Here is a 27,277-nt window from a genome sequence, read left to right on the forward strand (position 1 = left end):
ATGATTTACAGCAAAATCGAACACACACGGGAAATGTCATGATACTGGGACCAAAATGAATTAATTTAGAGTGACTTACAAAAGTGCTTTCAATAGGTTAGGCAATTAGCCACACATGTACTAAAACATTAGCGCCACACTTGAACTGTAGCAACATTGTGGGAAACACTACTACAATGGATTTAAGTGCTGTCAAAGGACACACAACCTTAAACTGTTATCATGCAATATGACGAGTAAACTAATCAACCTTAGAAAGCACAGGTTTGTATCACCACAACATGTTTACAGCTGAGCTAATGCCACCACAACAGCTTCAGCTGCCATCAGGCTTTTAGGTTTAAATCACCATCAGTTTTGCAGCTACTGCATTGTATCAGTGTTAGGAGATGAACACAGAGAGCGCAGGTGTTGTCTGCACAGGTGGGTTTGTAGTCTGCGATAGAAAATGGACAAAGATCCTGCAGTTCTGAGAGGAGAGAGGAGCTCATTCCACCAGTTAGAGGCCAGACCAGAGAAGGGCTGTGAACACGAGGAGAGACCCTCACAGGAGGGGGTAGTGAGGGGAGCAGCGGAGTGAGGAGGTCGGGCAGGAGAGGAGGGGGCAGTGAGGGGAGCAGCGGAGTGAGGCGGTCGGGCAGGAGAGGAGGGGGCAGTGAGGGGTGCAGCGGAGTGAGGAGGTCGGGCAGGAGAGGAGGGGGCAGTGAGGGGAGCAGCGGAGTGAGGCGGTCGGGCAGGAGAGGAGGGGGCAGTGAGGGGAGCAGTGAGACGGTCGGGCAGGAGAGGAGGGGGCAGTGAGGGGAGCAGCGGAGTGAGGTGGTTGGGCAGGAGAGGAGGGGGCAGTGAAGGGTGCAGCGGAGTGAGGCGGTTGGGCAGGAGAGGAGGGGGCAGTGAGGGGTGCAGCGGAGTGAGGAGGTCGGGCAGGAGAGGAGCGGGCAGTGAGGGGAGCAGCGGAGTGAGGAGGTCGGGCAGGAGAGGAGGGGGCAGTGAGGGGAGCAGTGGAGTGAGGCGGTCGGGCAGGAGAGGAGGGGGCAGTGAGGGGAGCAGCGGAGTGAGGAGGTCGGGCAGGAGAGGAGGGGGCAGTGAGGGGAGCAGTGGAGTGAGGCGGTCGGGCAGGAGAGGAGGGGGTAGTGAGGGGTGCAGAGGAGGTGGAGATGAGAGACTGTAAGGATGGCGGTGCAGTTTCTGTTACAGCCATAACCTGTAGTCAGTGCAGAGAGATGAGGAGAGGTGTGTCATGAGAGTATTTTGGTTGCATTCTGATGCCACTTCCTCAGCTCTGTCCTGTATAATCATCTGGTTTGGCTCTGCCACCAAACAAGACATCAACAGACTACAGTGCACCAACAGGACTACAGAAAAGATCACTGGAGTTAACCTGCCCACAGCCCAAGATCTTTTCAATACCAGAGCCAGGAAATGGGCAGACAAAATCAATACCCACCAAAACAAGCCAACACCAGAATAACCACATGCCAACACACTCTTGAACTGTTACACTAGCAACGTTTCAACTGCATCTCTGATCTGCGTGCTCACAGTGAAATAGTTGCACAACTGGAGTTGTACATATCCATAGTCTGCACTCAGGTGCACTTTATGTCATACTCATTGTGCAATAACTGTATGTAACACAGTGCAATAGCTGTATATAACAGTGCAATAGTTGTCTATAACTAATTGTTGTACAGACCCACAGCCTACACTGGTGTACACCCTAACTTATTGTGCAGTAGCTGTTCACATTTATTTTTTATATACCTCACTCATTCCATTTTTTACTCTATTCCATGTATGTGTCCTGCACTACTGTTGTTGTTTGTAGTACCACTACTGTTGGATGGCATTTGTTGCTGTCACCTTGACATTGTATGAATGCTCTATGAGAGACATTGGAACGAGAGTCAATCTCCTTGTTTGTGTAAACGCATGCTTGGCCAATAAAGTCTGATTCTGATTCTGATTCTGAGGCCAGCAAAACAGTCACAGCAGTGCAGTCTGGAAAGTACCAAGGCCTGAGCCAAGAGTTGCCCCTCTTCTCATCTCCCTCCACTGGTGCCTGTTGTGGCCGGAATAAAACACAAATCTTTGGTCGTTTCCTACAGTGCAGCAAAAGGAACTGCACCCTCACTCCATCCTTTCACACTCCGCAGTCTCTGACCGCCTTGTCATCCCTCTCCAAAAGGGTCCATTTTCTTGGTCAGGTCTAATCTATTCCGGCCTCTTAGTGGTGGAACAAGCTCCTCACAACAGTCAGAAGTGCCAAATCACTGACCATCTTCTGCTCCAGATTGAAAACTCATCTGTTCAAATTGCAGTTTGAACTCTTGGTTGAACTGAGACTGAACTCCAAATATTCATGCTGTTTCCTCAAACTTCCTCTTGTACCCACTGTGGAACTTAACAAACATGGCATGCCATGTAATGACTTCTTCTATCAAACAGTGACACTTATGGGTTAGTATCATCTCTGCTCTTAGCTCCACTTTCTTAGACGCACGTTTCTAAGCCACTCTGGATGGGAGCATCTGCTGAGTGACCTGATGCAAATATACAATCTGCTAGGGTTGTAGAGAGAGAAAAGACCTCTTTCTACTTCCGAATGGTGCATTACTGATAAGCAAAGCATTACATTGTGAATCTTATTATAGAAAGGAATGTTTGACAATTATAATAACAGATATCAACTTGCCTGAAACAACTGCCTGATGTGTTTCATACATGCACAGCAGATGGCAGAGACAGCCACAGTATAACCAGCTTTTACAGCCTACAGTACTCAGATCTGAAAGGCATTACAGAATGCAAACCTGAGGGAAAGGACACTCTGGGCTAGACATTAGCTAAAAGAGCTGGGCTATTACAACTCATTCCTACACCATCCCATACCCACACAAAAACAAAACAGCAGGGTGGGCAAATGATAACAGAGGTTATGTTTCAGATCCTACCTGGGAGCATGGCCAGGGGTTCGACAGTGTGCATCTGAAGTAAAATGGAGATCAGCAATGAGATCAGCTGTGCACAATACTGATAGAAAGAAGAAAAATGAATGTGTAAAAATATGGGTAATAAAAAATAACTTAAAGCAAGAGAGACGGGACGTGTTGCAACCCCAGGAACAGTTTTTTGGGATTTTCAGCTTTATGCGACCCAATTTAGGAATAATTAATAGTACACTACCGACATTTCACTGTGACCACTTTACACCGGAGCACTGAGGCGAGCCAAATGCCTCCAATATTCTCACACACAGCTGACAGCAACTATTTGCACTGACAGTCATAATGTGCAGTACAGTAATGCAGCTGCTCATTCGAGAAAAGGTGCTACTTCTCTGATGTCACCTGTACCTAATGAACCACAGGGTGCAGGAGAGCAGAGAGCCGCACCCGGGCTCAACACTGTTAGCATGGGGATGCTAAGCTGCCTTTTTCCATTTTCACACTGACAGGTGGAGCCAGTGTGTGGAAGGCTGAGTTATGGAATTATTCACCATAGGATGAGAAACAAGGAGCAGGAATGCAGAGCTTAATAACTGTTTAACTGCAGGGCACAGTGGACAACAAGTCACGGACCCCACAACTGATGCAGTAACACTCTAAATCAATGTCTTCTTGTGCAGTATGGATCGGGTGAAAGATGGGAAGTAGGTCAGTGTCTGCATTTCCCTCTCAGCTCGGTGTCACACTGGGGCCATTGTTTTCTTTACACATTGTCATGCCCAAACCCTAACCCATCCAATGAAAAACATAAGCAGTTTTCAACTGGTGTTGACCAGTAAAGTACCCTGTAGAACATTCCCTGTGAACCTTTTTATATGGGTATGTATGATTCATGGCTCCTCTAGACTACAGCTTCTTCATAGCAAAATAAAAACCTATTGTCTGCATCAGCTGACTGTTTGTTCAGGCAAATACAGAAATACAATCAAAGGCAGTCATGTTAAGAGTTCTAACCAAAGGTGGGCTAGATACAATAAACTCCAAATCAAGGATAATATCATTTTTGGCTTTCAAAATGCAAATATAATTTTTTTTTTTTTTCAAAATAATTTTAGTCAGCTTCCATCCAAAAACAAATCCAGGGCAAGGGAAGGAATAGCTGTACAAGTTACAGCAAGTCCCTTTTTTCAACAATTCAGCAAACACGGCCTGTTTCCACCCCCTCTCCCCTGCCAGGCTATTTCTTTCTGCTTTGAACAGACCAGGGAGCCCAGGCCCTGCTTTCACCAGCTCTACCTTCCTTCAGCACCATGGCTTCAATGCCGAGTTCAACCCAGGGACAAGGGGACACAGAGACCAAGTACTCCACTGCATGCTAACTGGTGGCTATAAACCTTAATGAACAGCATGGCAATGGCATGGAAAGTGAAACGAGAGAACAGACAGAACTGTACACATGTGAAAAGAGAGTATATACAGTGAAAAATTCAGGTTTCAGCAACATGAGCGGGTGGAGCAGTGCAAGTGATGTACCTTTGTTCCAAAACATTTCTGGAGATTTTTGGGGATACAGGGGTACAGCGGATACTGCAATGATGATGCCAGGACAAATAGCATACAAGCCTCAGGAATCAACAACAGTGAAGTCCTGTCCTACATAGGAGACCTGACTGTTGGCATGACACAAAGGTTTCACACAATCAGCACCCAGACTAAGAATGGCAGACCACCACACCAGTAGGGCTCTTTTGGATGTTTTTGTGTTCTCACAGCACAAACCTGAGTTTTGTTTGATCTTCCTCAGAAATACCCTGATCGGTAGGATGCTGGCTGTTGTTGTTTTGTTGAGGTCTGTGTGTCTGAAAAAGCAACAGCGGCCTCACTGAGATGCACTGCATTCCAGCTCTCATTATTGGCTGGCAGTGTGGTCCCCAGGCTTCCTGAAACCCTCCTGCCCACATCTCGCTGGGGCTGACCTCCCTTTGCTCAGCAGGATCATAAGGAAGACGCATCCGTGTCTGCGCAGAGGAGCAACCACAGACTGCAAACAATTTATTCATGTAAAGATGGGATGTAAGAACTTAAATTTATTCAAAGCAGTAGAAAGCAGAAAATTCATTCAGATTAATTCAAAATTCACTACCCGGTACATGCCACATACTGAAGATAGCACATGTGTGTTTATCTCTTTATTACTTTTAGAAAGTTCATTTTAAACATTCTATCCATGCAAAGGAGATTGCTGTTATGATGGGACAGACAAGACTCAGCTTTTTGTTTCATTGGAACAAAAATTAACCACAGAAATGACAGTCTGCATGGACGAGCATTGCTAGAGGTCTTTTTGAACTACTGACAGAAGCTAAATTATAGACAATGTCATACTTAATACACAATGACAACCCCAACAAAGTATCTGTAATAAACATCTTCTGAAATGCTGTATTCAGGGTGTGTTGGAGAGGATACAGCAGGGGTGACAGCTGGACATAGGGTCACACTCCTCTAATGGTCTCTGTGCTCCCAGGACTGTCCTCAATACAGTTGTGCTTCTGGTAACATCCACTGACTACTTCTGCGTATAGTATCGAGAAGATATTCACTTATCCCCCCCCGGGGAAGATAGCTGTTTTTATCCTCGAATAGTTATTAATGACCAAGTTGACTTTCAACAATTCTGATAAGCCCAAGCTACATTTTTCAAATGTAATGTCACATTCCTGGCACCCGTTGAGTCAACTGGTGGGTCATTTCCTACTCGAAATCATTCCATGGCACGGCAGCACAAGCACTAAGCTGCAGCAAAGGTCTCTCCCTCCCTCTCCCACTTTCTCTCTCTCTGAGGGAGCTGCAGCTTGCAGAAAGTCTCTCTCTCTCTCTCTCTCTGAGGGAGCTGCAGCTTGCAGTAAATCTCTCTCTCTCTCTCTCTCTCTCTCTCTCTCTCTCTGAGGGAGCTGCAGCTTGCAGTAATTCTCTCTCTCTGAGGAAGCTGCAGCTTGCAGTAAATCTCTCTCTCTCTCTCTCTCTCTCTCTCTCTCTCTCTCTGAGGGAGCTGCAGCTTGCAGTAAGTCTCTCTCTCTCTCTGAGGGAGCTGCAGCTTGCAGTAATTCTCTCTCTCTCTCTCTCTCTCTCTCTCTCTCTCTCTGAGGAAGCTGCAGCTTGCAGTAAGTCTCTCTCTCTCTCTCTGAGGGAGCTGCAGCTTGCAGTAATTCTCTCTCTCTCTCTCTCTCTCTCTCTCTCTCTGAGGGAGCTGCAGATTGCAGTAATTCTCTCTCTCTCTGAGGGAGCTGCAGCTTGCAGTAAATCTCTCTCTCTCTCTCTCTCTCTCTCTCTCTGAGGGAGCTGCAGCTTGTAGAAAGTCTCTCTCTGAGGAAGCTGCAGCTTGCAGTAAGTCTCTCTCTCTCTCTCTCTCTCTGAGGGAGCTGCAGCTTGCAGTAAGTCTCTCTCTCTCTCTCTCTCTCTCTCTCTGAGGGAGCTGCAGCTTGCAGTAATTCTCTCTCTCTCTGAGGAAGCTGCAGCTTGCAGTAAGTCTTGCAGTAAGTCTCTCTCTCTCTCTCTCTCTCTCTCTCTTTTTCTTGGTGAGTCACTTCTCTCTTTTGTTGCCTGCTGATCATAATTACCAGACTCCATATCCTTGTGTAACAGAACACTCCTCACTGACTCCCTCCCACCCCCCTTCCTCCACCCTGCAGTTCTCTCTTTCCCAAAGCTTTGCTGTCAGCTGCCAGGGTTGAAAGTTCACACGCTTTCTCCTCACGCAAGGAGAGGGCTGCACCGCTTGGCTTTCACACAGTCTCAGACACCCCTCGACCCTCCACCACTCCAGATCTCACTGAGAGCGGCTGGCAGTCAGGCAGCAGGTTGGCTGCAATCTAATAAAGACATGGAGAGAGAGAGGAGTGAGAAAGAGAGACCCGTTCACAAAGCCTTCTCCTGTCTGTGTCTGACAGTTGAGCCTAGCCATGCTCCCTCGAAGGAGAGAGCCTCTCCTCTCCAGATATTCCTAAAGCAACAGCTGCCCCTTAGGAAAGACCCAGAGTCTAACGCTGAGCATGGAAAAGCTAGTCTGTAACCTTATTCCCCAGCATAATGCTACACATGTAAACTCGGGACGCTGATCATCAGATGTTAAGAGTGTCATCCATCCCATTATTTTGAAATGTACCCAATGAGGCAAACTGTTGACATTAAGCTGAACTTTAAAAATCCAGGTGAGCAAAAAGAAGAAAAGCTAAGAAAAGAATAAAGAGCTCACTGCCTCTACATAAAACACAAAAGAATCCTCTGTAAAGACAACAGATAAAAGATCTCATTTCCCTGCTTAATTTCACAAACATCATACAGACTGAGGCTGAGGGCTGAGTGCTGCTGTACAGACGGTCTGCTGGAGCTGTGTGATGCTCCTAACCCTAACCCTAACCCTAACCTCAACCCCCAAACAGCCCTTAAAGTATAGAAGCACATAGAAACACCCACATCCACACAGAAACACACACATCCACACAGAGATGCATACACATCCAAACACACACACACACACACACACACACACACATCCAAACACACTCACACACACATACACACACACACAAACACACACACACACAGACTCACACAGTAACTGTCACGACGGAGGTTGGGACACAAACGCGGACCACGGGGTTTTCAGGTTCCAAGCGATTTATTTCAAAACGACAGGCAACTCATATACCAGAAGCAGGCAGAGTCCAAAAACAGAAAGGCAATCTGGGGACAAGACCAGGGTCGGGAACTGGAGCAGGCAGGGTCGGGAACTGGAGCAGGCAGGCAGGCAATCAGGCAGTCAAGTTCAGGCGGCAGACAGGAGTGAGGTCGGGGCACAGGCAAGATCCGAGAACGGGCAAGGCAACAAGCAGAAAATACGGTGGGTACAAAACAGGTAGGGAAACGCTGTAACAAACTAGCAAATAAGACAGAGACAAGCAGGGCAGATATAGGGCTGGGCAGATGAGGGGATGGGAAACAGGTGTGCGGGAATGCAGGAGAGGGCAAAAGGCGGGTGGAGACAGGGTGGGGAGCGGGGCAGGGCTAGAACACAAGGAAAACAAAAGCACATGGACCGGGGGGAAAACAAAAACACAACAGCTAGGGGGCAGGAGTACTGACAGTAACTTATTTGTTACAGTACACCTCATCTCAGCTGTAGCCAGTGGACGAAGTGTTTGCAAGACTCCATGCTCCTCTTACTACAAATATGAAGGCTTATTAAGTGATACATCTGACTTCAGTGAAAACATTTTCTTTTCAACTAATTACTCTTGCTAAATTGAGAAATACTGAAATAAGAAGGTTAAGGGCAGATGACAAGGTCAGGCTTTATATAAGGCGGTCTGTGAGCCCTTATGTAAGACTTGAGATGAAGCAGGGAATTGCTGGGTTAAATTCAGTGAAACAGCATGTGACCAGATAGCTAGTCACCATGTGTTGCACACCAGTTATCATTTCATACCACCAGCTCAGCACCACCCTTTGCCAAAGTCATGGCACTCCCCAGACCAGGCTACAGAGACTCTACTGGCTGGCCATCCTGGTTCTAGCCTTGCAAACAGTGCCAGACCTCACTCTGATCCCTCTGGTCATTTAGTAAGCCCTTTTTTTCCGGTCTTAGCCCCAGGTGGTGGAATGAGCTCCCCACATCCCCACATTAGGTGATAACTGGCCACAGACTCAATACCTGGAATGGACGGAATCTGAGCAGACTGGGTCAAATGCCGATGTGTTTAATCAGATTAGCAAGGAATGATATCCAATATTTCCACCAAATTGAGGCTGAAGTGGGTTTTTTACTGATGGAGGTTATGCTTAGGGAGCATTCTCACAAAATGAGGTACAGTACATTGGAAAGTGCCCGGCTGGTCTACTGTAAGCCAGGCTCAGTGATGGTTTTCCACCGGATGCTCCTGCTCTACAGCCCTCCTCATTGACACAGGATGGCACAATCACCAGTGAGTGTGTAAGACCCGGCCATCTCAGCCGTTCATCACAGGCAGCTTCCTGCCTCGCCATAGATTTGCAGCAGTACAGCACTGAGGCTGTTGCACAGGGCACCTGCTCACACCAGCCACATATTTCACCACCATTTATAAGCCATTTCTGCTCAAGTTTGCAGCCAACAAGCATCTCCTACACCTGCCTGATCGGATCCCTTCAGAGTTCATCAAAACCAAGTATGACAAAGTGATCCACTTTTAGCTGTTGGAGGCCCTCACAAAGCAGAGGAAAGCTGGGGTACAGAGTGAGCAGTACAGAGTTACTCTTTGCAATGTTGGGGGTAGGAATGCGACCTCATGAGGGAAATCACTTCCCCCTGGGTAGGGGGACCAGGAGCCCCAAACCCAACCTCAAGAGGGAATGAGACCAACAAAGCAAGCACTCACTGGTATCATTCAATACACACACACACACAAAAGCAATCATGTGCCTATGCACACATACAAGCACATGCACACGCAACGATAATAAAGATATCTTGACCTTGACCTTGAGCAGCCCAGACATTCGGAGAAACTCCACAGACATCGATACTCTTGATTGCAATGACCTCTCTGATGCAGAAGACATTGTGAAGCTGCTCAAGCCGCTGAAGATGGCCACAACTGTTGTATGTGACGAAAAACAGCCCACGGTGTCACTGATTCTGCCACTGAAGTACACGGAGGAACAGTGCATGTCACCCAGCGCAAATGACTCCCCGACCGTGGCCAGCATGAAAAGTGCCATCCTCCGCGAAATTTTGGACAGATGCTCTGGGAACACTAATTATGTTCTTCAGGAGAGCACAGCACTAGACCCACGATTCAGAAGCCTATCCCATCTACATGCTGAGCAACGTGAGTCTGTCTATGCCCGGTTGTACGAGAGAGCTGCAGGCCTACATTTACGACATGATCAGGTAATTACTTTCACTGACGGAAAAGGCTACTAGTAGCCTCTGTGTGTGTACAACTGTTCTGTTAAGAAGGTTTCTGTAATTTTCCTTCTCAGAGAGAGGTTTAATATTTTTAAATAGTGTTTCAGGTCATTCAAATAAGGGGGTGTGTGAGTTAAAGAGGGATGGAAAAAATTAGAAAGGGATAGGAAGACTGGAAAATGTTTATGCTATATCACTGATAGAAATTTAGAAGTTTATTTTTCTATTTAGAAAAATAGAAGTTTTCTGCTTCTACTTTGTTTTAGACCAGTGCTACTGAGAAGGAAAGATACAACAGGGGAGCAAGTGTTTCAACACCAGCGGGAGCAGAGCTGGAGAGAGAGAGAGAGAGAGAGAGAGAGAGAGACAGCACAGGGAGCAGAACTGACACAGCCTCCTCCACCAAAGAAGACAGCACTGGAGGATCTCCTTGGAGAGTCTGTTGCTGAGCCAGTGCAGTCCAACATTGGGATTGAAAGAGAGATACTCTCATACAGGGGTGGGACCCCTATCCCACTCAACAGCAGTCCACTGAAGTGGCGGAAAGAGAACGCATATGCTTACCCTATGCTTGCCCCTCTAGCCAAAGCGTCCCTTTGTATTCCAGCAACCTCAGTCCCTAGTGAGCGTGTCTTTTCCACAGCAGGAGACATTGTTACCGCTCAAAGATCACAGATACTACCAGAAAATGTTGATATGTTTATTTAAAAAAAAAAAAAAAAACATGTCCATATCGTAGGCCAGTCTAGACGACCTAGAGAGAGGCTAGAGATGGAAATAGGAGAGCAGTGTGCTTGTTTGTTCAACTGCTGATTTTTTTTCTCTAACATGTCCATATCCTAGCCATATCCTACATTGTTTGTGTCCAGCCAAACTTATCATGCATTGAAATAACCCACTGTTAAAATGTCCCAAACATTTTGTTTTTATATTTTGTTTTAAGGAAGGTAATAAATAGTTATTGTTTACTCAGGCTAACTTTTTCATCTTCTTTTTTTAAGATATCGTATCGTGACCATATCGTATCATGAACCCCTGTATCGAGAGGTGCATTGTATCGTGAGTTGAGTGTATCGTCCCATCCCTACTATGCACACATACAAGCACGCACACACACACACACACAAACACGCACGCACACACACACACACACACACACACGTTGATGCTTGCCTGTCTATCTGAGGAGTGCCTCCACAGCAGAGCTGAGGGCAGGAATACTCCTCTCTGCTGCTGCTGTGGCTGTACTGGCCACTCTTTTCATTTGGTAAAACATCCCATGTGTCACACCACAGCAGACTAATGCACGGAGTCATGGACCTGCCGCAGCTCACAGGGAGATCAAAACATCCCATGTGTCACAGCACAGCAGACTAATGCACGGAGTCATGGACCTGCCGCAGCTCACAGGGAGATCAGCTGCATTAATCAGGCTGTTCCGCCAGAGCTCACAGGGAGATCAGCTGCATTAATCAGGCTGTTCCGCCAGAGCTCACAGGGAGATCAGCTGCATTAATCAGGCTGTTCCGCCAGCACCATGTTCCGTCCTTCAGCTGCCCACCAAAGCTGCTGTGTGTGACAGAGCGGTAACTTTGACCTCAGTGCTGTAGCCCCACCACTTCAGGCCCCCTGATTCTGACCCTCACCTGAAACATACTGCTACTCGAGGGCACTGTGTACTGGGGGCAAAAGGATCTGCTGATACTGGAGACCTTGAGCAATCCTGGCTCTGACAGACCTTCAGCTCAGCTCTCACGCAAGGCCTGCCTCCCAGGAGAGCCAGCCCTGCCAAAGGCGAGGAGAGCGTATCTCTTCCTGTGTGCTTCACAGCGTGGATAAAAGAGCCCTGAACAGGCCGTGTGTCTGAGAGAAAGTAAAATGCAGAGAGGAAGGCAGTGCAGTGCTGGGTGTCCATTATGACCACACAGGAAACACTTGCAGAGGCCAAAGCAAACGGTCCTCCCGAGCACGTGAAAGACATTCCGGGTCCGATCTGTTTCTCCTCACAATGCACATATTGTTCTTTCCCTGTTTTTTTTTCTTTTTTTCCATCCTCCAGCCCGGTTCACACCCTCCTGCCCTGAAAACATTGTTTGGTTTGTGTTTTAAATTTCCTCAGCAGCGAACTTTTGATTTTTGATCTTTTTCAAGCAAGTGAGAAAGGTCCATGTCTGCAGACCAACTTTCCCCGTTGTTTCCATTAATGACAGATAAATATGTAGTTAATCTCTTCCTTTGCTCCTCCATTACATTTTTAGTCTTTATTCAGATTCAGATTTTACCTTTGATTTGAAAATGTACAGAAAACTGTACACCCATAGACACACATAAATATCCCACACACACACACACACACATATCACATTCACAAAAATATTACACCAATAATGTGAAAATTGTTACACTTTTATTCACTTTTGACAACACTTCTTAATTGGATTGAGCATTATTTGGGTAAGACCTACTCTCCGCCAACACTACATCTGCGACTGATTGACCCATCCACGAATGAAACCTGTAATTTTCACATTTACACAAAAATGTTGGTTGGCTGACTTTATGAACAGTATTTATATCAACATTTCCTTTGAAATTCAGGATAGGTGGAAAACTATGTGCACTAAAGTTTGTTCAGTGGTGTATGACTAGATATTGTTTTTTTCTAGCAGGCAATCCATTATGCTGGAACAAGCATGAGAAGAAGAGCACGAGCAAAGTGAACAGTTCATTTTAGATTAAAATTTTAAAATAGCAAAAATGACAGCATAAATCCAAAAGTAAATTACTCATGGCCTGAAGCCCAAATAATATTTTATGGTGTTCAAACATCTACATGAAATATAACAGAAAATTCATATTGAATATTTACACATACATTATATATATATATATATATATATATATATATATATATATATATATATAAAACTTATATTTACAATAAAATTCTGATTGCGTATAGGCCCAGGAAGTTATCATGGTACTGGGAATTTACACTAACCAGCCCTGCTGTCCACCCCATGCTTCTGGGCAGTAACCTGAATTCTTCCTCTCGCTTAATCAGACTGATGAGTGAACAGTGACCCTGCGGCTCGAGACTCTTCCCTCACTGCACTGAGTCTCTGCTCATGGCGTGTGCTGTAACTGAGACACTGTTTTACGATTGGCTGGAGAAAGGAGGCACGGAGCCTGATTGGCTGGAGAAAGGAGGCGCGGAGCCTGGTGACCCATAGCAGAGCCAAGCTGAGGATCACCCCCCCACCTGCAGAGAAGAAGGAGTGGAAAGGAAAGAGTGAGAGAGTACCAGAGGAGCATCTGCACTGGCTGAGGATTCTGAACCTTTCAGGTCTGTAGGGATGCATATCTGGCAGCTGATGTTCTTTCATAAGCAGGAAACAGGCCCTATGAAAAGGCCTCTCCTCCTCCACATGCAGGGTTACTTCTCATGGAAAAGTGTCAACCAGAAATAACCGCGCGCCTCACACCTCTATCAATGCCCTGAGCAAGCCTGTGTTTCATTTCCCCTGATACAGCTGTGTGCCTGAGGCCCGACGCTCTGCAGAGCCTCATCAATGCAGCAGATGACTCAGCCAGGATGCGGCGAGCACCTGCAGCGGCCTGCAGCTCCAGTGCAACTCCACATGCACTGACACCTGAATCCTCCTGCTCTCATGCATGGGATCCAGGCTTTTATCACTGAATGATTTTATTTGATTTGATTATTGCAAGGGACCTCAAAGTGCCTCTGAAATGGTGTAGCTGATGAGAATGATGTAAAAAACTCTATGGAAGATTCAGAACAGCATGAACGTATTCATTCCAAATCTTTATTGTTGTTTTTAATGGCGAATAAAGAAGAAAGGCATTATAGGCCTTGCAAACATGCTCAGTGTTTTCTTGGGTGGCTTGGTTTGTTGGTGTGTCTATGCTTTATACCCCACCTGATAGGAAGAAATTACTTTGCTCTGCAGAATCTGCCTGTCTTAGACCAAGACTGCTGCTCCCTGGCCCCCACCCCCCCAGCTCACTTCCTGACAGGCCCCTCCCCGTACCCAGGAGAGCAAGGGTTAGCAGGCAGCCACAGGCATTTACATTCAGCTTGACTTCCTGAGATCCTTTCTGACCGAACAAAGACAGTTTCCTGTATACATAAACAAGATTAGGGCAACATGTTTTACAGGTTTCCATTTACTGACAGAGAACAAGGGCCTGGTCTCAGCATCCCAAACCCCACACTGCACATCAAAGTCATGGCTGGAGAAATGTAAATATTATTCAATATCCTTTCCTATAACTTGCTGTATTCTCACGACACACTGAAACACAAACCACCTCCAACAAGCCAGTACCTTCAGAGAATCGTTTTTAATTAATTACAATGAAATTGCTTGTATCCATAAAGTAAGAACTCTAAATAGGGGTCGGCTATTAATACAGGGCTGACAGATGAATCAACTCCCCCCGCAAAAAAATCACCTCACATTTCGGCCAATCTGAGCTCATTAACAAAACTGCCACAGTGTGATAAATGAGGGGAGGGCCTGACTGACCACACGTTAACACACTTCCTGATACAAAACTGAACACGTCAAAAGACACACAGGCATTCCTCACTTGGCTCCAGGCTCTGTTTGGCTGGACTGGTGGCAGCATGTTTTAGCAAGAGAAATCATGTGAATGCCACCATTGCAAGATGCTGTGAGGAGGAAGTCTCCAGCTGGGGTGTCTCCGCCTGGCAGCAGGAGGGTCTCAGCAATTGCATTTTTGTTTTTTTTGAAAATGTGAGTGTTTTTGTTTGTTTTAGTAGGTTTTCTCTTTTCCCAAAAACATACAATTCTTGCTAAATCCAATGCTAAAAACAGAGATTTAAAAGTCAAAAGTTCTTCACTGATGTGTGGATGCACAGAAGGGACGCAGCTCTGCCTGCATGTCTTATATCTGCCGCACACAGGAAGACTGACTGAGTCCGAATCCACACTGCATCGCCCCCCAGCTCTGCACAGCAGGCAGTGGTGCAGTGAACTGGCTCCTGCATGCTCAGCAGCAACACCAGAACTAGATCACGTGGTGGATGTGAGAGATGGCAATGAACCACTCAATGAAACATCTTTCAAATGAAAAAACAGAAACACAGCACTGTAACATTGTGTGGGGAATACTGCAAAATACATATTTAATCATAGCCTTGGAGGCTGAGCTACAACCTGACATTTCAAAATTAGTCATAACAGGAAACAGATGAGTGTTTGTTTTCGAACTTAAAAAGAAGTGTAACTTTTTTCCAACATGACCCATAAATGTGTAGCCAGAGAAATGCCTATGCGTGTTATAAATGAACAAGTGTTACATCGTAATGTCACATTCAATCTTCTGAGCACTTAAACACAGACATGGAATTTCAGCACTGTTACTGAACTGCACATGTTGGCATTTCAGGCCTGTGAACATATTATGAAATCCAACACAATTAATTAAAGAGCTACTCCTTCAGCTGTTTTGTTTGTTTTGGAGTCTACTGGCTCTTTATCAGAGACCTGGGCTTGTCCTCACATGAGTGGCCCCCTGCTATTCTGACTCTGGGCCCTGTGCATTTAGTTCCACAGAGCCATGCTAGCTGATACTCTCTCCACAAGTGTGGAGCAAATGCCATGACAAGAGTACTCTGAACTAGACTCCATTGTTGCACAGAAACTTGGTTTTCTGTTTCTTCACATGTTTCATACACAGCCTTCTTCTCTAGACCCAAAAATAAATAGACAAATTTGTTTTTTTTCATTAGACAAATGGGATGTTCTGTTGTGCTTCTCAGCAGATCGTCAGACTAATTAGATTATACTGACATTTATAGAGAGTATGCAGTAGAGATTGGGTGTACTCTGGTGAATGCATCTGGTGACAAGCAAAGAATGTAGTCTTTGCCAGTGTTCCTGCTTTATAAGTTCACAGTCTAGTTTGATAAGCAAAGAAAACAATGCAGGGAAACCTGACCCTGGCCCTAACCCTGACCCTCACCCTCACCCTAATCCTAACCACCCAGCCTGTAAATTAGATAAATTTGAAAACAGGGATGAAGACCCCCCTCCTGGCCAGTTGCCTTCCCTGCCTGTTCCACCACAAGTTGATATGGCCCCAGGGGTCAAGGGCAGTTGCTCTGAAGGGTCCAAGTGTGCCAATCTCATTAACTCCTGCAAGGCCAAACACCACGGCCTGGGATCGCACCACACGTTCCACTCACTCTGTGACATGTCAGACTACACTGCACAAGAGAGGAAAAGGTCAGTAAAAGGTGTTAAAGGTGAGGCGGCACAGGACAGCCCTCATGTTTGCCCTAAACACTGCCTATTATTTAGCCTGATTTGGAGCGCAAGCCTCAGGGAAAATGATAGAGGTAACATACAATGATTTCTACTGTCAAAGAAGTTCTAGCAAAGCAGAGTGCCAAAATGTCCGGCCCATTCATCACCAGTGTCAGGTTACACCAGATCACTGTGCTGGAGGGGAATGGTGCTGTAACACAGTCAGCTCTAAACCTGTGCTTAGCGCTGAAATGCTGGCACAAGCTCACACTGTTACTGCCTGTGTGTGACTGGAGCAGCTTCCTATCTCTGTGCATATCACTGACCCAGACTGTTCTTACTTTACTGAAATTATTGTAATATACACTTAAATTTGAATAGATTTGTTCCAATGACTGATTTACCTCCCTCGGAAATGCAGCTCACCCCACAGTTCAAGATCTTTAAATGAAGATCTTTAAACACATGTAGCCATATGAGGTTAACATTTGAAAAGAAAGAATGCGAAAGAAATTTTTCTAGCCAAAGGACATCACATCATAACACTGCAGCATCCACGCTGTATTCATCCATAGTTCTGGCAAAAGTCAGCTCTCCTTTTCAATGCATGTACTCAAATTTCAAAGTGCCTTTTCCTAACTGAATGATCATAAGGGCAGTAGATTTCATTAAAATAAATGTTGACTTTACTCATTTGCCATTGGATTTAATGGTGTTCGTAAGGTGTCAACCAAATGACTAGATGTAGCTCTCTGTTCTCAGTCAGACATTGTCCTTTCAGTTACTGCCAGAACAGATCACTGTGGAGGTTAATATTGAGAGCACATATAATGTATCGCACAAACAAATGCCCAATTCCCAGGAATGTAAACTTCATAACCAAAAATTTTTCACAATAATATTCATTTTTAATCAACATTTAAAAAGTCAGTCGGTAGGTACAGCTGTACAACAACTGTACGGTAGGTACAACTGTACAACATTTACAAGTAAAAAATTCTATATTCTGTAAATATTTTAAGAATAGCCTGTTGGTGTTTTAATAAACCAAAGCCAAAAACTCTTTCAAGGACAAACAACCCAAAACCTAGCTAACAGCTTAAGTTAACCAGTCCTTCCCTTTCCCTAACTGTTAACCAAAAGTAATTCTTTTCTCAGAACAGAGATTTCATTCATCAAAACAGAAAAGATTGACAGCTAGCTCACACTAGTGTGCTTAATGTAACTTGCACCTTATTCACAATCAAGTGGAAGCATTGCTTCATTAGCCAGCTTGCAAAAATGATTCATGTTACAACAATTATTAGTTTTTGGCAATATTATTTATAACCAACATGGGTTATTGGGACAAAAGTTTCCACAGACAGAAGCGCCTCTCCCCTCACTGAGAGCCCGCAGAGGTGTGGCAGAGGCAGTGGAGTTTAGGCGGCTGCTTTTGGGTGCTGATTGTGTACAGAATCCCACAGGGAGCAATAAACAGCCCCATAAGGACTGCTGCTTTCAGCCAGCCCACTCAGCTGAAATGGGTAACATCATTCCACCCTGCGTTTGGCCCCATCCATCTGCTGCCACTGCCTCTGGGAATGCTCTACCCTCGCAAAGACACACTGCCCTGCTACACACACACACACACTCACACACACACATATACACACATACACACACACACACACAGAGTCCTACTACACACACACACACACACACACACACTCACACACACACATATACACACATACACACACACACAGAGTCCTACTACACACACACACACACACACACACTGCCCTGCTACACACACACACACGGCCCTGCTACACACACACACACACACACACACACACACACACACACACATACACTGCCCTGCTACACACACACACACGGCCCTGCTACACACACACACGGCCCTGCTACACACACACACACACACATACACTGCCCTGCTAAATACACAGTGCCATGCTAAACACACACACACACACACTGCCCTGCTACACACACACACACACACACACACACACACTGCCCTGCTACAAACACACACACACACACACACACAGCCCTGCTACACATGTCATATATCCAGAATTATCCACTTATCCAGAGCAATAGCAATTGCACTTTTCAATGTTTGAGATCAAATTTTCTGAGTGTGAACAAATGTGTTCAAGTTAATCTAACCTTACAGTAAGAAAAACTATGAATTTGCATCGATTCTTGATTTAACAGCTAATGCGAGTAGTGGCTGTCGGTTCTACAGAATAACTTCGCTGTCAGTATTAGCACATTGCTCTCTCACTCTGACTAAAACACACATGCAAAAGCCCTGTTACAGCAAGTCCCTGTGACTGTTTTATATTCTTCCCTAATGGGAAGGGTGCTGCTCTGCTCCTGAAGATAAACTAAACACCCCACGCTGTCATGGGGACAAGCTGTAATGTTGCAGATGACTTTATGAAATGACCGGTGGTGTGGGAGTTTTGAGATGAAATTCTCCAGTAAATGCGAAAATATGAGGCCTGTTTGTGGAACAGAGGAACTCCAGAGAAGAGTGACAGGACTCCCAGAGTATAACCTAATCCACGCATACATGCACACATACACATACATACAGAAACATACATACACACACACGCATACACACATAGATACATACATACACACGTGCACACATACATATATACAGACACACACACATACACATGCATGCATGTACATAGATACAGACACACACACATACAGACATATCCACGCACATACACATACATGCATGTACATAGATACAGACACACACACATACAGACATACACACATACACATACATGCATGTACATAGATACAAACACACACACATACAGACATATGCACGCACATACACCCCACCCGGTCCCTCTCAGAGCCCTCATTCCGTGCCAGCATGCTCCACAGCCCATACGCCACCCCCCTCGGGACTCCATGGGGGGCTGGGGCCTGATTGACTCACTGATACAGCAGCCTTCTGGAGAGACGCCGGAGAGAGAGGGGAAAGAAGAGCAATTTTAAGGAAGGAGAGAGTCTGAGTCCCAGTGAGTGAGTCCATACTGCAGACCTGACTCATGTGCAGTCTCTGGGACAGAGGGAAAGGGTCTTATCTGGAAGCACATTTGGGACAAACTCCACTGTCATTATTCTAGAATCTTGGAAAATGATGGAATAACACCATGCATATAACAGAAGTGGTCTCTGTAAAGATGCTGGAATTATAATGCTAATGGTGGTATCATTATAATACATTACACTGTATTGCTGCATAATAAACATCAAAAATCTAAAAGTTGGTTTTAAGACTGCACATTATTAAAAATGTGTACACCTGTTCCTGCACTGATCTTTCCCATTAAAACAACCACTCTGGAAACTGAGGAGCTGTATGGAGGTTAAATCAATCTGCAGGAAGTAACCTAGAGGCAAAGAAACACAAGTCAAAATATTTGAAGGATCAAAACATGACAGAGACCTGTTTCAGGTTTCAGATGAAACAGTTTACAGTTTACAGACACCTGTTTCCAGTGTAACAATGCAAATGTTACGATGTTTATAATGAAAGTCATTGGGCTCAGACTGCAGAGAAGGGTGGCCATCTGTAAATCTGCCTTTTATGTACAAAAGACATGACCTGCGTAAAAAAGTGTATTATATATGGTATTATATGGTGTTATTATATATGGTATTATAACTCCTGATGAATATCTCTAGATTTACAGTTAAATATTGTGATTCGAGTTAGTTTGAGCCTTGAAATACAGCCAGCCAAGTCATTTCTCACTAGTTCTTTTCACTTCTCATTAAAACACACAGCCCAGTGTAATCACTGTTTAATATGAGTTAGAAAATTCATTTCACACAAGTGAAATTCAAAATCATCTGAGGTATGTATTTCAGTGTTACCGAGGTTAAATAAACTTTCCTGCACTGAAGCGGTAACAAGGAGGGATGTGCACTCCCCTAGGTATCAGAATAAAGGAATCTTGGGATATCTACGTAGAGGGGTACATGCACTTGGTCAGACAGAGCAAACGAGGGCAAGAGAAAGCTTGTTTTTCTCCTTTGGAACACTTCACCATGTGCCTCAGAGCCATTTTGAGGGAAATTGCTTAGGGCTAAAGAGCAAAAATGAAGCTTGGGACACAGCCAGAGAGAGAGAGTGAAAGGAGGGACACATTAAGATATTTCAATGCTGACATCCTTCAACACGCTGGGAGGAAACTCATAGTATTTATGAAAAAACGCCATTCATTAACCTAGCACACCTAGTTACAAATCTTTTACTGCAGCTGATTCAGGTATTTCAACAGCTTGTTAGTTATCCCTAAAATTAAAAGGACAGCACTGCTGGGCCGAAGCTAGACGAGCTTTCTTTTTATGAGTGAATGCTTACAGTACAACTCCTTATCAGCCCTATGGCACCCCCCCACCCCCGCCTAAAAACATCACAGAGACTGAGGCAGGAAAGTCCTGCTGGGAACTGTGGTTTTACTCATTGTTGGGAGGTCAGGTCACAAAGTGTGCTGTGCCTTGCTGCATGTGACATTGTGCATAATCTGTGAGACAACAGCAGGGCTGCATGCCCGTGGCCTCACCCTGTGCACTGGCATGCTGGGAGATCAAAGCAGTGCATTGTGGGAGTAGGGTGAATGGCAGTGCATTGTAGGAGCAGCAGGCCTGCAGGGAGCAGAGTGAATGGCAGTGCATTGTGGGAGCAGCAGGCCTGCAGGGAGCAGGGTGAATGGCAGTGCACTGTGGGAGCAGAGTGAATGGCAGTGCATTGTGGGAGCAGCAGGCCTGCAGTGAGCAGAGTGAATGGCAGTGCATTGTGGGAGAAGCAGACCTGCAGGGAGCAGGGTGAATGGCAGTGCACTGTGGGAGCAGCAGACCTGCAGGGAGCAGGGTGAATGGCAGTGCATTGTGGGAGAAGCAGACCTGCAGGGAGCAGGGTGAATGGCAGTGCACTGTGGGAGCAGCAGACCTGCAGGGAGCAGGGTGAATGGCAGTGCATTGTGGGAGAAGCAGACCTGCAGGGAGCAGGGTGAATGGCAGTGCATTGTGGGAGCAGGGTGAATGGCAGTGCACTGTGGGAGAAGCAGGTCTGCAGGGAGCAGGGTGAATGGCAGTGCATTGTGGGAGAAGCAGACCTGCAGGGAGCAGGGTGAATGGCAGTGCATTGTGGGAGAAGCAGGTCTGCAGGGAGCAGGGTGAATGGCAGTGCATTGTGGGAGCAGCAGACCTGCAGGGAGCAGGGTGAATGGCAGTGCATTGTGGGAGCAGCAGACCTGCAGGGAGCAGGGTGAATGGCAGTGCATTGTGGGAGCAGCAGGCCTGCAGGGAGCAGGGTGAATGGCAGTGCACTGTGGGAGCAGGGTGAATGGCAGTGCATTGTGGGAGCAGCAGGCCTGCAGGGAGCAGGGTGAATGGCAGTGCACTGTGGGAGCAGGGTGAATGGCAGTGCATTGTGGGAGAAGCAGACCTGCAGGGAGCAGGGTGAATGGCAGTGCACTGTGGGAGCAGGGTGAATGGCAGTGCACTGTGGGAGCAGGGTGAATGGCAGTGCATTGTGGGAGCAGCAGGCCTGCAGGGAGCAGGGTGAATGGCTGCACAATGCAGGGTCTGTATGGCAGCGTGGGAGCTGGCCCAGGGCACCCCACCTTCCTTCAGATGCACCGCTGTAGCAAACAAAGAAATACAGAGCATCGCTGCCCCATTACAAAGCATCTCACAGTTCAGCATTTCAGGGAATTCAGCATACAAAGCAGGCTGAGGGAAGACTTGCACCTGTTTACAGCAATATCCTGGATAGGGATGTTTGCTACTGTAAATGGCATTCTCTGTTTTGTTTCTCCATACTGGATCAGTGGATTTACATCATGAACCTGGACTTCAATGAGATGTGAGAGAGGGAGAGGCATGAGGTTTTAGATGAAACAAGGAGTGGGTGGGTGTGGCTTTCACCATGGATCCATCATTGGTGTGTCAGAAAAAAAGAAGTGATCCTGTCACACAGCTGTGTGATTTCATTGTCATCTCAAGAATGTGAGAAATTAAAAGTGCTGTCACACCTCAAACACACAGGGTGGTCACAACGAGTACAAGAGTGCCAAAAAACAAATCTAACACACCAAACTCTTCATATGTATTTTTCAATATGCAAGGCACTCCTTCCTTCAAACACACATCTGTAGAATCTGTTAAAACCTTCTCCCATCCACACATACAGTCACAGACAAAGCTGATGCAATATGTACACTGCCAGTCATTCCTTCACAGGATCCTTTCTCAATAAGGCAGGAACAGCGTAATGCGCTTATTTCAGGTATCAAATCCAAATTTCTGTACCACTGAAACAGTAATTTTCAAATCACACAGTTCTTATGCAGCAGTCTCTGACTGAATGTTTCCCGAAATGTGGCTGAAGCTGCAGTGGGGTGTGGCTGATCATTTAGGCTCTACTGCATCAATACATCTGCACGTATGGCCATCTCCCATGCAACCTTTACTTAGGAACCTTGTCTCTCTACTTGTACACCTTCACAGCTCTACTGAGTGGTAAACATGCAAACATTTTCTATCCTTTTTTCCTGTGAACAACATGTGCTCCCTGCAATAAGAATCCCTGAAAGCCCAGGGCCCAGAATAGGCTGCCCTTATTTCCCCTCAGTCTGCCAGCTCACCCGGCCAGTCGCAATGAAGCTCTCTGCTTCTAATTGCTGCTATTTCGGTCATGAGGAGAACAATACGAGGAAACTTGGTCTGGGGCAGAGTGGCTGGCAGGGGCGACCCCAGGACAAACTCACACAGCCTGGCTAATTATGCCCCAGAACCAGAAGAACAAAGGACCCTTTTTAACCATTGGAAGCTCAATCAAAAAACAACATCAAATGATGAGGGGAAAATGCTCCTCTGTGTGCCCAGTTCCTCTGAGGGAAAGGAAGTCTCAGTGCGACTGGCTGACCTGGCGGGGTCGGAGCTGCCACTGTGTGTCTCCTTCCCCTGCGTAACGCCCACACTTCCATTCACTCTCCTGTCTGGCCTGGGGGGTTTCCTGAAGAGAGAGAGCTGAATGGATTCTGCGTCTGGCCTGAAGCACAGAGACATGCCCTGCCAGTGCAAGACACAGGAACGTAAAAGATCATGTAGGATACAGGATCACATCCAACACCACTGTGCTGCCTCATTCTGCACTGTTCCTGCCAGCTGTGCTCCACTGCCCTGTCAAGCTTTACCATCACCTGCACAATAGATGGAGCCTTGATAGCTCTACTTATTTTTCTTGGAGATAAAACACTTGCACAATATTACATTCTTAGCATAAGTCACATACTTGTTTAGCCTTCTTGACATACAGAACAAAAAAGTTACATAATTCTCTTTTCTAACAATTTACCTTACGTAAGAACTAAAAAATTAAAGCCACCAACAAAAAAGTGGGGCTGTAGACACCATAAATCAAACTGACAGCAATGTCACTGTCAGTCACAGCCTTCTTTTTCAGCAAAGCCATGATTACTGGAATTCAGAGGGAGTGCAGTTCTGACTCATTCCAGGGTGATTTTTTCCAGTCAAGGTCACTTTTTATCAATGGGCGACTGTTGCCAGGTCAAAATAAAAAATTGAAAGGTTTGAAAAAAATTTCTTTTCCTCAGCAGACCCCAAAACAGGATGTGAGGTTTTACAGAAAGATATGGGACTGATAAACCAATGTCTGTGAGACTACAAACCTGCCAATGTAACTAAAGTGTGAAATGAGAAATACTTCAGCAAGGACAACAAAACAAAAAAAGCCACAATAGAGAAGAGCACACCGACCCGCCTCATTACATAAAAATGTGAACTTTGAGTTTAAGTATTACTTAAAAATACAAAATAAGAATGTATACAAGGAACACTTAATAATAATTGCTTAATAATAGTAATTTTAGGTCTAACTTGAAGGTCAAACCAACTGTGCTCTGTCAAACTGTAATAAAACAAAGCAATTAAAACCACACACCAGTCCACACGACAAGAAAAAAAAATGACTGATGATAGGATCAGACGGCATTATCTGGTGCAAGAGGACAGACCGCCTTCAGTCTCAAACCAGTGTCTCAGCATTTAATGACTGGGTGCCTGTACCTGTCAGCTCATCTGTGTGCATTATGACTATTCATTTATGCCTAACCCTCCCCACAGGGCAAGTTCAAACACATTCAACCACGTTTTCTTGCTCCTTGCCATCAGACTTTGTGCAGGGCAGGCAGAAGGCCTCAAAGCCAGGGTGCTTTCAAACACCACATTCGAATCTATCAATCTGATCTCGGTTGCCCTCTGTCTACCAGGGGCAAATTCTGTGATATGACAATACAAAAAAAAGAAAAACATGTTTATGAAGACCATGTTGGGAAAATACAGACTGCTACTTCACTCCAAAGCTGTTTAATTTGATCTAGTTCATATGGTGACTCATCCCCCCTTTTTAAAAAATAAATCATTATTTCATATTTTTTTCTCCAAAAAAAAAACAAAGACCTGTAATGACCTATGATGCCAGAAAACCCCCTAGAGCCAGAAACAACTCTAAGCCTGTGTCTGTGGGGATCAGAGCTGGCTCAGCATCAGGTCTGCGAGCCAGAAACAGCTCTAAGCCTGTGTCTGTGTCTGTGGGGATCAGAGCTGGCTCAGCACCAGGTCCGCGAGCCAGAAACAGCTCTAAGCCTGTGCTGTGTCTGTGGGGATCAGAGCTGGCTTAGCATCAGGTCTGCGAGCCAGAAACAGCTCTAAGCCTGTGCTGTGTCTGTGGGGATCACAGCTGGCTCAGCATCAGGTCTGCGAGCCAGAAACAGCTCTAAGCCTGTGCTGTGTCTGTGGGGATCAGAGCTGGCTCAGCACCAGGTCCGCGAGCCAGAAACAGCTCTAAGCCTGTGCTGTGTCTGTGGGGATCAGAGCTGGCTCAGCATCAGGTCTGCGGCAGGACACAGGCTTACCATCATGTTGCTTACATTGAGGGGCACAGCCTGCTTGGTCCCCCAAAAATGAAGAGACGCCTCTTGTTCCCCCATTTTCATCATTCCTACATCTAGAAGTGATACTGTTTACACCCACAATTTCCTCACACATCTATGAACCGGTAGGGTTTCAATACTCAGTTTGTCTCACTCCAGGCTGACAACATATTAGCTGAATTCACACTTTGCTGTTGGACATCAGAGGGTTTGTCATTATCAACCAAAGATGCTTCAAGCAGCCCAAGAAGACCTGCACAGTCCTCCAGAGACAAGAAATGCACAAAGCCTCTCTGCAAACCCTTTATTTTTTAAAATTGAAAACAAAACACTAACCTACAGCAACACACAAACATGTTAGGTGATATGCTGCTGTCCACTGAGCACTGTGAAATAAAACACTACATCTCCATCACACACTCAACCTGACCCTAGCCAGCTGCATACTTCCACCATGAAAGCCACCACAGCACACATTCCAGGGCGTTTACTACAATGGCAAGGAACCGACATCTCCCTTTACACAATCATCTGAAACAGGAAAATGAAAGAATCACTCTTCAAAACCATATCAGTGTCTAGCTTCTCCACAGGTGTCTCACACATCAGAAACTTACAGTGTGGGCTAAACACCAACACTGCCACGCAAAGCGGCTTGTGGCCCAGATTCAGGGCTTGGGTTTTCATTTCTGTACAGCAGGTGACTGTGGCACAATCACAAGTCCTTATTCTGCCAAACTACAACCCCCTGCACACTGAGCTTCCTCCTCCTCTTCATCAATTTTTAATGAGCTTTGCTTTTATTACAGAGGCGCTCTTTCCCCTCATCGCCATGGCAGACTACCATGGCGACTGAGCAGAACTTACCATTAAAGAAGCTTTTCACCTTCAAGTATCCAACACTGAGCCGCAGCACAGACAGCTTATCCAGTCGGGCTCGGACATCCTCTGAAAAGGGCAGAAGGCTGGTCAGTTTGTCCAGCTCCCCGTTCAGCCGATCCCGGTGGCGCTTGGAGGGATTGGACTTGACCCCATCAGGAGGTGGGGGTTTGGGGCTGTTGAGGAGACAGAAGTGAAACAAGAGCATTAGACTGATTATGAAAGGGTCTGCAAATGGCCTTCCTTAATTGTCAGTCAATAATGTAGTGCCTTCCTTAATTGTCAGTTATAATGTTGTGCCTTGTCTGTGTCTTACTGTTCACTATACCTTTGGCTTCTGCTGTGTGGGACAAAAAGGACTGATAGGTTTGTCATGTCTCAGGAGTCATTTCACAGCTCTCTTTGAAGTTGTTTGACATCACACCTTTCATCAAATCTTCATTTTACTATCGATAATTATGCAGAAATCCAAATGGCTTTTAAAAACTAAATGCAAGACAGGATCAAGTACAAAGGGGTGCCTGCAAATCAATAGATGAATAATAAAAGGAGTGAGGCATGAGGGCATGCTAAAATATAATCTGCAATCCTGAATAGTGAATGATCCCATCAAGAACACATTACCTTGCCAAGCTGTCAGGTCATGAGACAGTCATACTGAGAGCTCATTTTCCTATACTCTATGCATTGCATATTAGTAACTAAAAAATCACCACCGTCTGTGATAATTCACAAAACATAGATCATACAGGCTACTGTGCAGAAGGCAGACTAAAGCCATGTTTTCTCTCAAAGGGCACCTTCAATGCAGCAGTTCTTCAGCAGGGACCCGGGGGCCTGAGATCCACAGCAGAGATATGCTGAGCTAAACCCTTCCCTCTGCTGCTCAGCGGCGGTGAGCTGGCTGAACTCTGACCACTGCAAACACACACACACATACACACACACACACACACACACAAACACAAACACAAACACAAACACACACACACACACACACACACAAACACACACACAAAAACACACTTTTGCTTCCATGTTCATCTTCTGCTCGGTACTCGGCACACCTGCAGCCTCCCATAGTGGTTGGTTATTGACACTGTACAGACACTGTGTGTCTGTGTCTGACATCCGCAGCACAGACAGGCAAGCTGTAGACGGCTGAAACACACATTTTGAGTGCAAAGGCTCAGT

The 27,277-nt window shown here is 45.8% G+C and overlaps 1 protein-coding gene across 1 annotated transcript in view; it reads right to left on the minus strand.

Moving 5' to 3' along the window:
- The window catches only part of LOC118785419 (aryl hydrocarbon receptor-like), a 47,518-nt gene that overhangs the window by 12,947 nt on the left and 7,294 nt on the right, over positions 1-27,277 (minus strand). The window contains exon 2 of the mRNA XM_036540036.1: positions 26,072-26,259. Within this exon, the coding sequence (XP_036395929.1) occupies positions 26,072-26,259 (188 nt within the window). The remainder of the gene's footprint in view (positions 1-26,071; positions 26,260-27,277) is intronic.

The sequence above is a fragment of the Megalops cyprinoides genome, chromosome 11 (genome assembly GCF_013368585.1).
Source record: "Megalops cyprinoides isolate fMegCyp1 chromosome 11, fMegCyp1.pri, whole genome shotgun sequence".
NCBI lineage: Eukaryota > Metazoa > Chordata > Actinopteri > Elopiformes > Megalopidae > Megalops > Megalops cyprinoides.